At 39.3% G+C, this 15,191-nt stretch overlaps 1 protein-coding gene across 1 annotated transcript; it reads left to right on the plus strand.

Annotated features, from left to right (window-relative positions):
- Positions 1-216: 216 nt before the first annotated feature.
- LOC108328247 (uncharacterized) lies at positions 217-1,021 on the plus strand. Its single transcript, XM_017562081.2, has 2 exons — positions 217-513; positions 709-1,021. The coding sequence occupies exons 1-2, from the start codon at positions 387-389 to the stop codon at positions 834-836; spliced, it is 255 nt and encodes an 84-aa protein (XP_017417570.1). The 5' UTR covers positions 217-386; the 3' UTR covers positions 837-1,021.
- The last annotated feature ends 14,170 nt before the right edge of the window (positions 1,022-15,191 follow it).

A 15,191-nucleotide genomic window follows, 5' to 3' on the forward strand; every position in this document is an offset into this window, starting at 1 on the left:
AGAAATGTCTTTATAGAAAGCCAAAATGTGTGTTTGTGAGTGTTGAAGAAGATGGAAGATTTGAATACGTCTTCTGGGTTCCTAAGGGACCCAATTCAACGTCTCAATTAAGCTCCTAACCCATCTTTCAATCCAACAAAACAACACCCAATGCCACCCTTTTTCTTCCACACAACGCATAAATTAAACCTTACAACAATATGCCACGTCACTTCCACATTATTGCTCCTCCTTTTTCATACTCTACAGAATTATTATAATAATACCAATCATCTTCCTCATACACTTCCTACGCAACTCCCCTTCCTCCTTTAAAGCTTTCAACTTTTTTTTCATCCATGGCTCTTCAACCTCCCAGGTTTTAGAAGCTCTCAGCTAAGCACAAAATGCTCTTTGGGCCTCAATTATTTCATATGGGTATCAACAAGCCTCCTGTGTTTATGCTGTTCATCATCATGGTTGTTTCCACAACAATTGTTGAAGGAAGGACACTTTCCTTAATATCTGGTCCAGGTAATTCAGAATCTTAGGTTTACTGATTTTAGTGCTTTATATATCTGTTTAAGACTTCAATTTTAGTACAATTTTATCTTAAATCATTCATTTTGAAGTAATTGCTATAAAAAGTGATTGTGTTTGTATCGGGATGTTCTGATTAAGTTATTTTTGCTTTGTTCATTGTTTTATGTTTTTGTGATGCAATTGCAGGGTACTCGAAGATTTTTGCAACTCTTGGAGTTGTATGCAAGTGTTGTGATGGAGTTGGAGGTGCCTGCACTGATACATGGACAGAATCTTGCAATAATCTACAGTGTTATCCTTGGAAATCACATTAGCTAGTTATTTTGTACTATTATATAAAATTCTATATACTCTGAAGTCTGTGTTTTGTTCTGTATAATGTGAACAGTTTGACCTTTTAAACAGAACTTTTGAGAAACATTCACAATCGTTCTTAATTTTTTGAAAAAATCAATAGCTGTCATCAATGAATGTATGAACATCACAGTTTTTTGTGCTCTGGATTTGTGTTCAAAATAAACAGGTGAAGGGTAGTTATCAGATTTTAATTGATGATGAGTGAAATTGACGACTCATCAAATGATGTTGACTATGACTTTTGGGGTTTAGAATGATAAGAAACTGGCTTCCACTGAAAGATGATGATATAAGTAATATTTTACTATATATCCTGAATATGACATGCAGAGATTAAAGAGTTTGGTAAATTGAAAATGGAAAATGGACAAGATTTCATGTTTACTCTTCGTGTGATCTTGTTCTCTTTGATTTGGCTGAATCACAAAGCAACAAACAAAGGACTGGTTTTGAGTTTGTTCTTGTTGAATGAAATATGTATAAACAATCCACTGCCTTTATTTTGCCAAATAAAATATGTACCCTTTTCTGTGCAGACAAAAGGCTGCAAACCTCAATGCTTGAAGTTGTTTTCAGTAGTTTTTTAGATCACAACTGTTCCTAGGAATAGAGTACTGTGTTTTTGTCCATGTTGAATCAAGATGAAGTGAAATCAAATTGGTCATTTCCCAATAATAGGAACAGAGGAACTTCATGTTACAATGCTTCGGATGTTACTTTAATAATAATAATTACAGTGAAAGTTTTTTCTATACTCTGCATAATGCTTATCTAAACAGTAGAGCTGTCAAATGGGTCACAATTTGGCCCACTATGATTTCGAGCTGGGTTGAGTTTTGAAAAAATTGTATTTTTTTATGTGGGTCAGATTTCGACGTGGCTCATTTAAACCCGGTTCATGCGGGTTGAATCCGTGGTGGACCGGGTTGGCCCACCAACCCACCTACCTAATTTTATTTTATTAAAATTTAATTTTAATTTTATAAAAAAGTATTTATTATTTTTTTTTGCTTGAAAAAATTATTTAAATTCCTTATTTTCATAATTAATTAAACACTCATGTTAGGAGTGAAATTTGGAAGTGAAATTTGTTTAGATTTGAATTATAAAAAGTTTATAAAAAAAATTGTAATTAAGTGAGTCGTGAGCCAACCCGTTTACCTACCAACCCGTGGTGGGTCGGGCCGGGTTTGAATTTTTCTGACTCGCTAATAAATGAGCCGAGTTGGGTTGGCTCACTAAGTGACCAACCCGTGGTGGGGCGAACCAGGTCGGGCCTGGTGGCCCGTTTTGACCGCTCTAGTAAATAGTCTGCATTAGTTTTCAAGTAAAATTTAATTGTGATAGAGTAGTTCAGTGAAAAAAAATACAGAGTAAATTGTGTTTAATTTTTTTTTTCTTTTTTATCTTAGTGAAATTTTATTTTACTATCATGAATATGACAAGTAGACATAGAAAAAAAATGTTAGTGGAAAAAAACAAAAGGTTATTTGTAACATCCCAAAAATATAGCATAAAATTATATACAGGTGTCATCATTTAATAATATGGTAAAACAGTTACTAGAAATAAAGTTAACCTTACAGTTATTACAAAATAACCATAAAATTTAAAACTTTACAAAATTCCTATACTACTACAAAACTATGTACATAACTGAACGGTTATTACAAAGCTAGAGTTATAACCGAACGGTTAATGCAAAACTATTCACAAGACTGAGCAGTCTTGTACTAAGCCGAGGGATCTCTCCTTCCAAGGACTACTCCACCGAGAACTCCTCTCTAACTGCTCACACTCACAGGGTGATCATTGCAAAAGAAGAACCGAACAGGAAACATGGACAAAAACAGGAAATAAGGGTAAGTTAATATAATTTAATTATATATACATACATACATTTCGCACAAGTCCAAACAATGCAAGGCCGAACACTACAACATACCAAAACCGAATACAAGCAAGCATATACAAATCAAATACTCAAATAGTTATGACCGAACACCATAATTCATGCATAGACCGAACACCTGACTTGACCATCCGGATTGTATGAATGTGTAGTTACAAGCATTCCTGCACTTGTGGTGGTGAAACAGCAAGACCCCCATCAAGCTACCCCACAAGGTTAGTCTAGTGAAGATTACCTCGATACCCTGAGGTTAAAGGACCTCCTGCCATTCTCACACATGAGTTACTCTTCTCTACTTGAGAATGAGTAATCACAGAATATCAGGATAAATGTCAGCTTAGCACGATACTCACATTCATACTTTACAATTCAAATACCATCCACGAGACATTCTTCCTTGGAATTCTCTTCCACATTACTTGAAAACATAAATCCTCATCAATTAACATAGCATGTCATTCATCAATCATATACTCACTCATAAGACTCAAAAATCTGTGAATGTTGGAGACCGAACGATTTCTCACTACCCAAAGGATAGGACCGAACGGTCCATAATAGATAGAACAGAAGAAGTAACCAAATACTATTAAAGACCGACCACTAGAAGAGACCGAACGCTAACACTAGCATAACTGCTAGAATAAGACCGAGCGCTAACACTAGCATAACTGCTAGTACAAGACCAATCATTACCCAGAACGAGCGCTAGTATAAGATCGAGAACTACCAAGAACGAGCGCTATTACAAGATCGAGCACTACCCAGAACGAACGCTAGTACAAGACCGAACACTACCAACTAAGACCGAACGGTCATGAACGGGTAAGACTAAAGAGACCGAACCCAATTCATGACCAAGTACCTGAACATGACCGAGCGATCAACAGCGAACGCTCAATTTTCTGCCTAATTCTGCAGAACTTCTGCAGAAATATGAACAAGCTAGATTTTTTCAAAACTAAACCATTTCCCTAACTTCTAATCCTCTAAACTTGAATCATAAATCAATTTAAACCTATCCCACTGAACCTAAACCTTTCTAACACCAATCTAAAGAATCTCTTAACAGATTTCACCTAAAATATGCAGAATCAAGAACCCAATGACCAAAAATCCATTTTCCTACTTTTTACACGTTTTAAAGCAACTTAAAGGTTCTAACAAGTCTAAATAAACTTGCCCAGACGCACCTTACCACCCAATTTCACTCCTAACCTCAAACTCTCATTTTCTCCTATTCGCTTCTTAAAATAGAACAGACCTAACACTTTTCTGCATAAAACCCAACCAGTTCACAAGTTTCAGCCATACACAGAATTTCAAACACAATTCAATCAAACATCCACTTATTCATACATGCAAAACATAATTAAATTACTAACTTCCCTTACCTTAGAAATTATGAACAACTTAACCCCAAAATTCCCAAATGGATGCTTGCACCGAAAGAAACTCTATGAACACCTATAGATCACCGTTTGGTGAGAAAAGACCAAACATAGTACCAAAATTGAAGTCAGTAACAAGAAAAGAAAGCTGATGAACACATGCAACTCGAGACTTGGCTTGCATGTGACAGCAACCAGAATTTCTGAGAATAGAATGAACTTACCAATTCAAAGATTGCTTTTGATCGGTAAAGAAAGAAGCTTTTGACACCCTGATTGCTTAATTACTATCTGATTATGGAATAGGTAGAGTGAGATGAAGAAATTCTAGAGAGATTTTGTAGAGAAAAGGAGGAGAAAGGAAAACTCAGAAGTTTGGAGAGAAGAAGTACATGTAGAGAATGATACGAAATTTTGAAAAGTTCATTTATATACTACCGTCAAAACCGATCGGTACACTCAGATGCATACACATGTCTTCTCCACTTTCTCTTAATTTCTCAGTTCTTACATTATTCAGTTTTGCTAAATGATTTTAGTTTTTCTCTTCGGGTCATCTTCTCTCAAACACGTAGAGGTGGAAATAAGTGGTCTATGTTTGATTCGTCAAAGATCTCGTTTGCTCTGAGTTTTTTTTCTAAAAAACATGTTTAGATTGTTTTAAAGAAAATTTAAATCAAAAGATGACTTTAGAAAAAGTGTATTAAACCTAATAATCTGAAATGTCTATTTTATATATAAATAAAGTTCAAAATTTATATCGTATTTGATAAATTTAAAATTTTCTTTTTATGAATTAGTGTAATTCTTATAATTTTGATTAAATAATTAAGATATTTTTCTAGATTAAATTTTTATTTTAGGAAGAGAGACGGATCATATTTAATGGTTAATTGCACAATAATTTAATAAAAAGGTACAAATTTGATGATTCTAATAGAAGATTTTTCTTTTTGTATTATTTTTTTCATTGCTTAATTATTTTAGTTAATAGTTTTCTTTTCTCAATTTTCGTATCTGTGATAAGATGAAGACATATCTATGTTTTGTATGTTTTTCCACTTTTAATATAATAACCTATTCTTCTATTAAATTTTCTTATTATTTTAATATTAATCTTTAGAAAATAAAAAAATGTTAACAACCAAGACTTATTAATATTTTTATGTTCCTTGAGCTAGTTAAGTTCACTGACTCGTTTATATGTCTTTTTTATAAGAATGGGTACTAAGTAGACTTTTAAATTAAACTAAATTTTCAGACAATTCATATTCAATTTACGAAAAACATATATAGAATTAAATAGGTTAAACGTAGACCAAGCAAGTATATTATAGTTATGGTACAAATCCCTGAAAGTCTTGCATGTACTGACATGTTCCCATCAAGTGAAACAAAATTGACAATTTCATTGTAAAAGGAACTGAGGAACTTTACGTAAGATTTTTGTTGAACTTATTATTATGTTGTTTGTAAATCATATTCAATAATGATGCATTTAAAGTTAATTCTCTGGAAAAAGAAAATACAAGGAAACACCATTAACCAAGAATCTTGAAAAGAGTTGAATGCTTGAATTGAGTACGACTGTATCTTTAAAAAAATTATCAAACATGTTTGTAAATTAATTTTCCCTTTCACTGATTATACGTCTTCTATAGAAGTTTAAAAAATTGAAGTTTCAAATTAGGGCAATAGTCAAGAGTCAAGGCACGTTGTTGAAAGACAAGAAGGGCTACTTCTTAAAACCTTTCATAATAAGTGACAATCATTTGAATTTTTAACTTCATTCTTGCAAGAGGTAGTTATTTAAGTCTTAATTATTTTGTTTCTAATGGAAGTTTCAAATGAAAGCAACAAACAAGGCAAGGACATGTTGTTGCAAAAATATAAGTTTAGGTATCCAATGGAATCAACATTTTAGAAAACTAAACCTTTTAAGAAAATAAATTTAATATTGTTTCGGTTATGGGGCTGAGTCACTGAATACCTTCACAATTTGTCCTTTTCTACCGTCCGGTCTTGCTCCTTGCGTCTCTTGTTTACTCGTCCGTCTGGAGGTGCGCATGTTAAAGATACTCTGATGCTAAAGTCAGTAGTTGAACCGTTCGGTAATTCAATATGACAATGACAGTAATAAATGCACAGTAATTGTCTACACCTACCTTTTACCTTTAACTTATATTTATAGCTTTTGTGCGTGGGCCTAGGATTAGCGATATTTTAATCTCGGTCTAATACCCTTAAACGCGATTTACCTTAATCTCCTTAACATTAATCATTTATGCCTATGGGGTCGGCCGTCCCTGCCGGCGCCTTTGTTTGTTTTGCTGGTCGTCCGGTCATATGGAGTTTGTGGACTGTGACGACCATCCGGTCATGTGGTACATTAGGCCCCTCAAGCCTTAGTCAACGTAGGTGACGTTGGGTTTAAATAGTCGTTAGCGGTCGCTTGGAGGCCAGACAATCCTATTGGTTTTTGAAAATGGCGTTTGGGCAGGAGAACACGTGTCGCAAGCGTACGCGGCCTTCCTCTTAGGTAGTGGCAACGTCGCTTGATCTAGACCGTTGATCGTGTTTGATCTTAACAACTATGGTGAAGTGACGGTTTTCAAAAAAATTTCTATAAATAGGGATGCCATGGACCGTCATTTTCATTCTTCATTCTTCCTTTCTCCCTACCGTTCGGTGTATTCTTTTTCCAAGGTAACTTAATAATGTCTGCAGTTGGTATTTCTTCATATGAGGAGTCGGCGGGCCAGGGTGGCAGGGGTGCGGTAGGTGGCGACGTTCGGTCTTCAAGCTCGGTGTCGTCTTCTTTCCTCGAGAGTTCCGACGAGAGGGAAGTAGATTCAGGGCTAGGGTCACCATTCTACGGGGGAGAGAGGGTCATAAATGGGATGTCCCTCTTTCTGCTGAAGGGTGACGTTCGTATTGACCGAGAAAATGCCGAGCCGTCCGGTGGTTGGCCACGTATCAAAGGGTATGGATGGGCTTCCCATGACGTCGGTACCTTTCGGTCTGACTACAGTACTCGGGAAGAGCTTCAGTGGTGGGCCTACCGGTCGCACATAGCACGCGACGTGGAGGACAGTCGCTTAATCCGCCTGGGGGGTGAGTCATCGGAACGAGCGAGTTTTTCATGGAAAGGGGGTCAGCCAAGAATACTTCTTCTATGTGTACATCTACATGTTTAACCAGTTGTTCCTTTGGGTGTCGTTCACAACCTTCCAGGCGGTTGTCCTCTGGCAGTTAAACGTTGCCCCCTCTCAACTTCATCCTAATGGCTGGGTGGCCATTCAAGCCTTTGTGACGATCTGTGTCGCTATGGGGATTACTCCGTCCGTGGCGGTTTTCCTCCATTATTTCAATGTCCGGCCATTAGCAAGACGAGGATGGGTGTCGCTTTCCGCTGTCCATAGTCGTACCCTGCTCAAATCGTATAGTGAATTGTTCAACAACTTCAAGACACGATATTTTAAAGTAATAATAAGAGACGCCGGTCGGTCCGAATTCCATGACGAAGCGGGTCTCCCTTTGTTCCCTTTTTATTGGACAAGGGACCCTCAGAAAATAAACGCATGGGCGGTTGGTCGCATGACCCCAGAAGAGCTGGAGGCCGTGAGAATCATTAATACCCTACCCTGCCGCCTTAGTGCCCACGACTTTGTTGAGTGTCTTGGTCATGAGGATTTTGACCAGATGGCGTTCAATATGGTGTTTTCCATGGATTTGGTTATTGTCTTATTGTTTAACTTAGCTAAATTTTTGTTTTCTTTTCAGGCTACATGTCTCTACCAGCGCCACGTAAAACTAGTTTCACTTCCTCCCATAAACACCAAGGAGAGAGTAGTTCCAAGGCTCGAGATCCCCGGACAGCTTCGTCTAGCCGCGCGTCTACGTCCATTAAGATCCGTCTGGTGGTTCCCCTTACGAACCAAGTGACGGTGGTTGTTGCTCAGCCCACTTCGGTGGTTGACCTGAAGTGTTCCACTAGGACCGCTCCAACCGGCGTGGCCGCTCCTTCTACTAAGAAGAAGAGAAAATCAAAGGAAGGGGATAAGTCCTCTTCCAAGAGGAACCGTCGGGAGGGAAGCTCGCTGCACTCCATTCTCGCCGGTGTTTTTGACCCTGAGTTTCATGTGAGCTCTCACGTGAACTTTCACATGAACTCCTCCCAACATGTTGTCGTGGAGCCAATGTCTCAGGGGGACCTAATCAACGCCGCTCTGGATCTGACCACCCGGGGGGCGATGTTGACTTGGTGTGCTCGCGAACTTGCCAATCGTAGGGGAGCCCGTGACTTACAAGCTGAGCTAGACGAGGAGAAGAAGACTTTGAATGCTCTCCGAGCTCGAGTGGAGGCTTTGGCTATTGATCACGCTGGGTGTGCCGAGCGACGGGCCAGCCTACAAACGAAGCTTGATGATTCTCGCGCAGAGCTGACCAAGATCTCTAATCAATTGAAAGTCGCCCGGGCGAAGGGAGATCAGTCAGCAGAAGAGGTTGGCAAGCTAAGAGTCGAAGTCTTGAGGCTAGGAAGGAGGAAGGAGGAGTTGTCTAGCCAGAACGAAACCCTCACTACCGAGTTGCTCAAGACGAACGAGACGATCTCCACGCTGAACTCGAACATGGTGATCGAACATGAAGAAGGTTTCAACAAGGCTATGCGCTAGGCGGCCTTCCTCCTAAAGGTGGATCCTTTAGCTTCCAGCTTCGACATTAATCAAGATGTGTTCAACGGGAAGATGCTCCCGATAGATAAAGTCGACGATGAAGATGCGGGTGTGGACAAACCCGCCCATGTTAACGATGCGGCTCCTGAAGATCCGTTTGTGGAGGATCAAGCCGGGGAAGACGAGTAGATGGGTTGCCAGCTCGGGGGGGGGGGGGGGGGGGGGGGGGTTATTTTGTTAATTTTTTGCTATGTGCGGCCGAACGTTAAAACACTTAGGTTTGATAGGTGTTTTCATATCGGCCCTTTAACGCCATCCATTGTATATGGTTTCCTTCTCCCTATTATATGAAAGGCTTATCTATATTTTGCTTAATTGTTGTTGTCTTAATTTGGTTCCTTATTTGCCGGATATCTTAAACGTAACTTATGGACAGCAGCTTTTAATTTTGTACTCTGATTCTTTTTCCCCGCTTTTAACCGGACGTTTTTTATTCGTCCAATGTTGACAGTAATTTCTATTGGAACTCCGTTCATGAACTTAATTTTTCGTACCGAGCGGTAAGGGTTCCCATGGGAAATCGCCGTTCACCGCTCGGCCAAGTTGACAGTAGTTCCTTTTGAAACTTCGTTCATCAACTTAGTTTTTCTTATCGTGCAGTAGGGGTTCCCATGGGAAGTCGTCGTTCACCGCTCGGCTAAGTTGATAGTAGTTCCTTTTGGAACTCCGTTCATCAACTTAGTTTTTCGTACCGAGCGGCAGGGGTTGAAATGGGAACTCGTCGTTCACCACTCGGCCAAGTTGGCAGCAGTTCCTTTTGGAACTCCGTTCATCGACTTAGTTTTTCATACTGAGCGGCAGGGGTTGAAATGTGAACTCGTCGTTCACCGCTTGGCCAAGTTGACAGCAGTTCCTTTTGGAACTTCGTTCATCAACTTAGTTTTTCACACCGAGCGGTAGGGGTTCCCATGGGAACTCGTCGTTCACCACTCGGCCAAGTTGGCAACAGTTCCTTTTGGAACTCCGTTCATCAACTTAGTTTTTATTCCTTCATTCATTCGTCATCGATGTTATTGCAAACACTTGATCGGGATTAAGGGCCCTGAATATTGCATTAATCATATTGAAGAGAAGAGTACAATAGTTGATTCTTTAACTAAAATAAAATTTTAAATGAGTGGCGTTCCAAGTGTTTAGAATTTTGCGTCCGTCCGGATGTGTGAGCCGATACGCTCTGTTACCCAGAGCTTTTGAGATTCGAAAAGGCCTCTCCCATTTGGACGCGAGCTTATTGTGGGAGGTCGTCCAGCAGGCTTCACCGGTTTTCCTCCATATCAGGTCCCCCTCTTAGAAGCTTCTAGGCCGGACTTTGGAGTTGTATTTTCTCTCCACCATCTGCTTGCATGCTTCTGCTCTTAGAGCTACCTGACCTCTTTGCTCCTCCAAGGTATCAAGCTCCACCCTTAACTCTTCATCATTCAAATGGATATCATCTATCTGTCGCCGCAAAGAAGGCTCTCCTAACTCAACCAGCAACATGGCATCGGTACCATACGTCAAGTTAAAAGGTGTTTCTCCGATTGTGTGGGGTGCATCTATTAGCCCACAAGACTTTTGGGAGTTCGTCGACCCATGCTCTTTTTTTTTCGGCCAATCGTTTCTTCAACTCGGTTACTATTGTCTTGTTCATGGCCTCTACTTGACCGTTCGCCTAAGGGTGCTCCACATAACTGGTCAAGTGTCTAATTCCCAAGCTCTTGTAAAACTCGCCCAACTTCTTATCAATGAACTGTCGTCCGTTATCCGTGACGACCGTGCGGGGAAGGCCGAGTCGACACATCAACTTCCAACAGAACTTCTGTACTTGAGACGCCGTTATGGTTGCCAAGGCTTCAGCCTCCACCCACTTGGTAAAGTAGTCAATCGCGACAAGGAGGAACTTCTTTTGTGCCCGGCTTATGGAAAATGGGCCTATGGGAAATGGTGACACCATTGTATGCAGGGCGTGTGGTGGTGCATGCGTGCTATTGGCATGGGCTTGGCAGTTGAGGTATTTATGAACAAATGTCTTGGTGTTTTCCTCCATGGATGGTCAGTAATACCCGGCTCGTAGCACCCGGGCTTTCAAAATTCGACAACCGATGTGGAATCTGTAGATGTTATTGTGGAGTTCGTCCATGACCTATTGTGTCTCCTCTTCTTGGCGTCGGTCGGGCATAAGGATTGGCCCGCATCTTACTGGTCCATTAATTCTTGGATTTTCGCTCTCTAGTCCCCGACTTCATCCCCTGCCACGGTCAGACACTCTACTGAGGGTTGTAGTAGCACCTGACAGATGATCATAGTCAACTGCCTTTTCTCTTTCCTGAAGCTTAATTTCGACAGCATGTCCGCCTGGGTATTGTCTTCGCGGGGATGTGTCGGATTTCGACTTTTTCAAAATCTTTTGTCAAGGCCGACGCTTTGTGGAAATACCGGAGGAGATGTTCCTCCTTCACGTGGCACTCCCCGTTCATTTAGCCCACAACGAGTTGGGAGTCCGTCCGGGCCAAGACCTTCCGTGCCCTCATATCCATCGCCAACTCCAACCCTACGACCAGGGTTTCATACTCCGCTTGATTGTTGGAAGTTTTGAACTTGAAGACCAAAGAATGCTCCAGCAGGAAACCGTTCGACCCTTCTAAGACCACCCCAGCTCCACTTACAAACTGCCCGGAAGCTCTATCAACGTACAAATTTCATTCATCACTAACTATCGGGGGTAATTCCGCTGCAAAATCGGCCAAGTGTTGGCCCTTAACTGACCCCCTAGGTTCATACCGTAAACCGAACTCTGGCAGTTCGACTGCCCAGCCTACCATTCGTTCTGCCAAGTCAGGCTTCCTTAAGATCTTGGAGATAGGGAAGTCCGTTCGGACCACGACCTGGTGACTTTGGAAATATGGTCGGAGTCTTCAGGACGCGTTTAGCAAGGCTAGGACCACCTTTTCCACTTCCTGATATCGTGTTTCCGGATCTTGGAGGGTTTGACTTATAAAGTATATGAGCTTAGGCTCGGGTTGTTCTTGGAGCAGTGCGACGCTGACCGCTGTTTCCTAGACTCCCAGATAAATCTGTAAATCCTCCCCCAGTGACGGCTGATTAATGACTGGTGGGTTCATCAAGATCGCCTTGACATCTTGGAATGTTGTCTCGCATTCAGCATCCCATGTGTCACTTGATCCTTACTTCATTTTTTTCAGGACCGAACGGACCCGCTCGGCTTGCCTGGGGATGAATGATGATAATGCCGTGAGTCGCTCGACCAACCTTTGGATTTCCTTCATGGTGGTCGGGCTTTACATTTCTAAGACGGTTGCACACTTGTCTGGGTTGGCTTCGATTCCCTTGGTGGTAAGCATAAACCCTAAGAACTTTCCGGCCGCCACCTCAAAAGTGCACTTCGTAGGATTCAATCTCATTCCATACTTCCTGACCTGTTTGAACACCTCTTCCAGGTCTCTCACGTGGTGTCATCCGTCCGTTGAGTGGACAACCATGTCATCCACATACACGTCCATGCACCGACCGATCTACTCGGAGAAGATCATATCCATCAAACGCTGGTACGTGGCTCCAACATTCTTTAAACCGAAAGGTATGACTTCATAACAAAAAATTTCCTTGTCGGTGATAAATGTCGTCTTCTCCCGGTCGGGTGCATACATAGGAATCTGGTTATAGCCGGAATATGCGTCCAGGAAACTCAACATCTTGTGGCCCGAGGCTCCGTCAACTAACGCGTCGATGCTGGGCAAGGGGTGGGAATCCTTGGGATAGGCTTTGTTTAAGTCAGTGTAGTCGGTGCACACGCGTCACTTCCCACTGGCCTTTTTTACCATAACCACGTTGGCGAGCCATGTGGTGTATGTCACTTCCCTGATGAATCCCGCATTTCTTAGCTTCCTCACTTCCTCCTCTACGGCCTTCCTCTTCTCTTCCCCTACTCGCCGCTTCCTTTGAGCGGTCGGTTAAGCCTCCTTGAATAACGCTAATTTGTGCGACATGACTGAGGGATGGATTCTCGGCATATCGGTGGCCGTCCATGCAAGCAGGTCTCTATTCCGCCACAGGACAAATCTAATTTCTCTTTCCAGCCTTGGTTCCAGCCCACGGGCCATAGTCGTGGTCTGGGAATCATTTTTTCCCACCAAGACCGACTGTGTCTCTCCTAACGACTCCAGTCGATCTTTGGTGTTTGTTCGTAGATCAAGATCTGACATGACCACTTCCGATCCATTCGTTCTCCTTCTGACCGTCCGGGTGTAAAACTTTAGACCAGCCGCTTAACTTAACTCTTCCGAATTATAAGAATTAAAACCTTATTTTGAATGATTATACTATTATATTTGTTAGAGATTTCATATTTACATTAGATAAAACAAAATTGTATATACAGACAAGAATAGATTTCATAATTTATTAAAGTTGAATTAAGCATAATTTTTATTATTTTAATATAGTATTAGAGTCTACTATATTTAATGTCTTTGTGTGTCGCATGATATTTTTAATATAAGAAAGTTCAAAATTTTGACATAGAATAAAAATAGTATCAAATAGATTAAAAAGAGTAAAAGTTAAATATAATTCAATCTACTTAGAGACACATAAAATATAGTTGAATTTGCAATGATAATTTGTTTCGAATTTCTCATATACATATACTTTTAACGAAAAAAATATTAATATTCTATTGTTCTAAGGTTTTAATATCCTATCCTAACTTTTCATTTTCCGCCTCAACTCTAGTGTCACTAATACCATTTGCTCACAAAATATACAATTATCGTAAAAGAAAAGAAAGTAATAGAACAAACAAAATGCAAGAATAAGTTAATTTTTACAAAAATAAATTTCAATTAATTCTAACAACAAAAGCAAAAACGATTTTGTCCGATGAGTATGGCGGTGGAAGACGGTGGCCATGGCTAACGCATGGTAGCTCCTGTTAAGAGGAACTTAAATCGACAGGAGTGATGGGTACTGGTGAGGATGGAAATAGTGATTGGATCTCATCAGTATCGAGAAAGTTTGGGATTTTGTTTTCACAACTTTAAAAAAATAAAAATAAAAACATAATTAAAGTCTTATTTATGTATACGACGTCTTTGTATTTAGAAAATAATCATAGACTAAGAAATCATATTCTAAAACGTGACTAACCCAATTTTTTTATTTTCTATAAATTTATGACTTCGGTACATTAAAAAAAAAATACATCCATTAACCTAAGCAAGTGCTACTCGATCGATGTTAAAGATTTAGTACAATCTATATGGAAAGAAACAATGAATTGAATTTGAAATTTATTATATAGTAGTATATTATTGTAAGGTTGTTTCATAAAAAAAAAAATTATAAAAAGCCACTATTATAGTATAGGACCAATCATGCATGATTAGAGGAACACTTAGGGCCTACCCAGTCAAAAGAGAGAAATGCTTCACCTAATTCAAATTATTGTATCTCAAGTTGGCACAGCATGTTCGGAGATAGGATACATACTATAGCTACTTTTAAATAAAATTTCATTTTATTGTTGATTAGGCATTCATTCAAGTATTGTACCATATCATGACCAAAAAAAGGTATATTCATTACCATTTTTTCTTTTCATTTAGAAAACTTTATTCTATTAGTTGGTAAATTTTGTTGAAAGAAACTCATTTGTGGATTATAATTTTAGTCACAATTTAATTAAAAATCCAATAATTTGTTGTTGCTCTTGATAGTTTTAGAACTTTTGCATCCTCCGTAAGTATCTTACAATAATGTCTTTGTCTCTATTTCATTATTTAAATTTCTTTCACCTTCATATGACTTGAATACGTTTTCTATATTTAGGAAATAACTATAAATCATTACTTGATTATTGGTGTAATAGATATTAACCATTTTAAATGAAAGGTTTTTGCTGTGTAATCTACTGTAGATAAATATAGAGATGTTGTCACAATTTATTTAGATAAAAAATGTAAGGATGCAGGGCATTTAAAAGGTAACCTTTTTAAAGATAACACTTATGAGAGATAAATAATTTACACAAAAATTATTTTTATAATTTATTAAGAAATTATTTTAAAAGATAACTTCAATCTATAATGGATAAATATGTTTATTCTCCTCATACAACACACAACAAAAGTTATTGGCTCAAGAATATAGTGTAATATTATTATCATTATTTTGAAATCATGGAAGAAATCTTATGAAAAAAAGAGTGTTGAAGAACTTTGAACAGAACTTCAAGGTTGATATTGCACATGGACTATAGTGAGTTCATTCATAAAT

This window comes from Vigna angularis, chromosome 2 (genome assembly GCF_016808095.1).
Source record: "Vigna angularis cultivar LongXiaoDou No.4 chromosome 2, ASM1680809v1, whole genome shotgun sequence".
NCBI classification, from domain to species: Eukaryota; Viridiplantae; Streptophyta; class Magnoliopsida; order Fabales; family Fabaceae; genus Vigna; species Vigna angularis.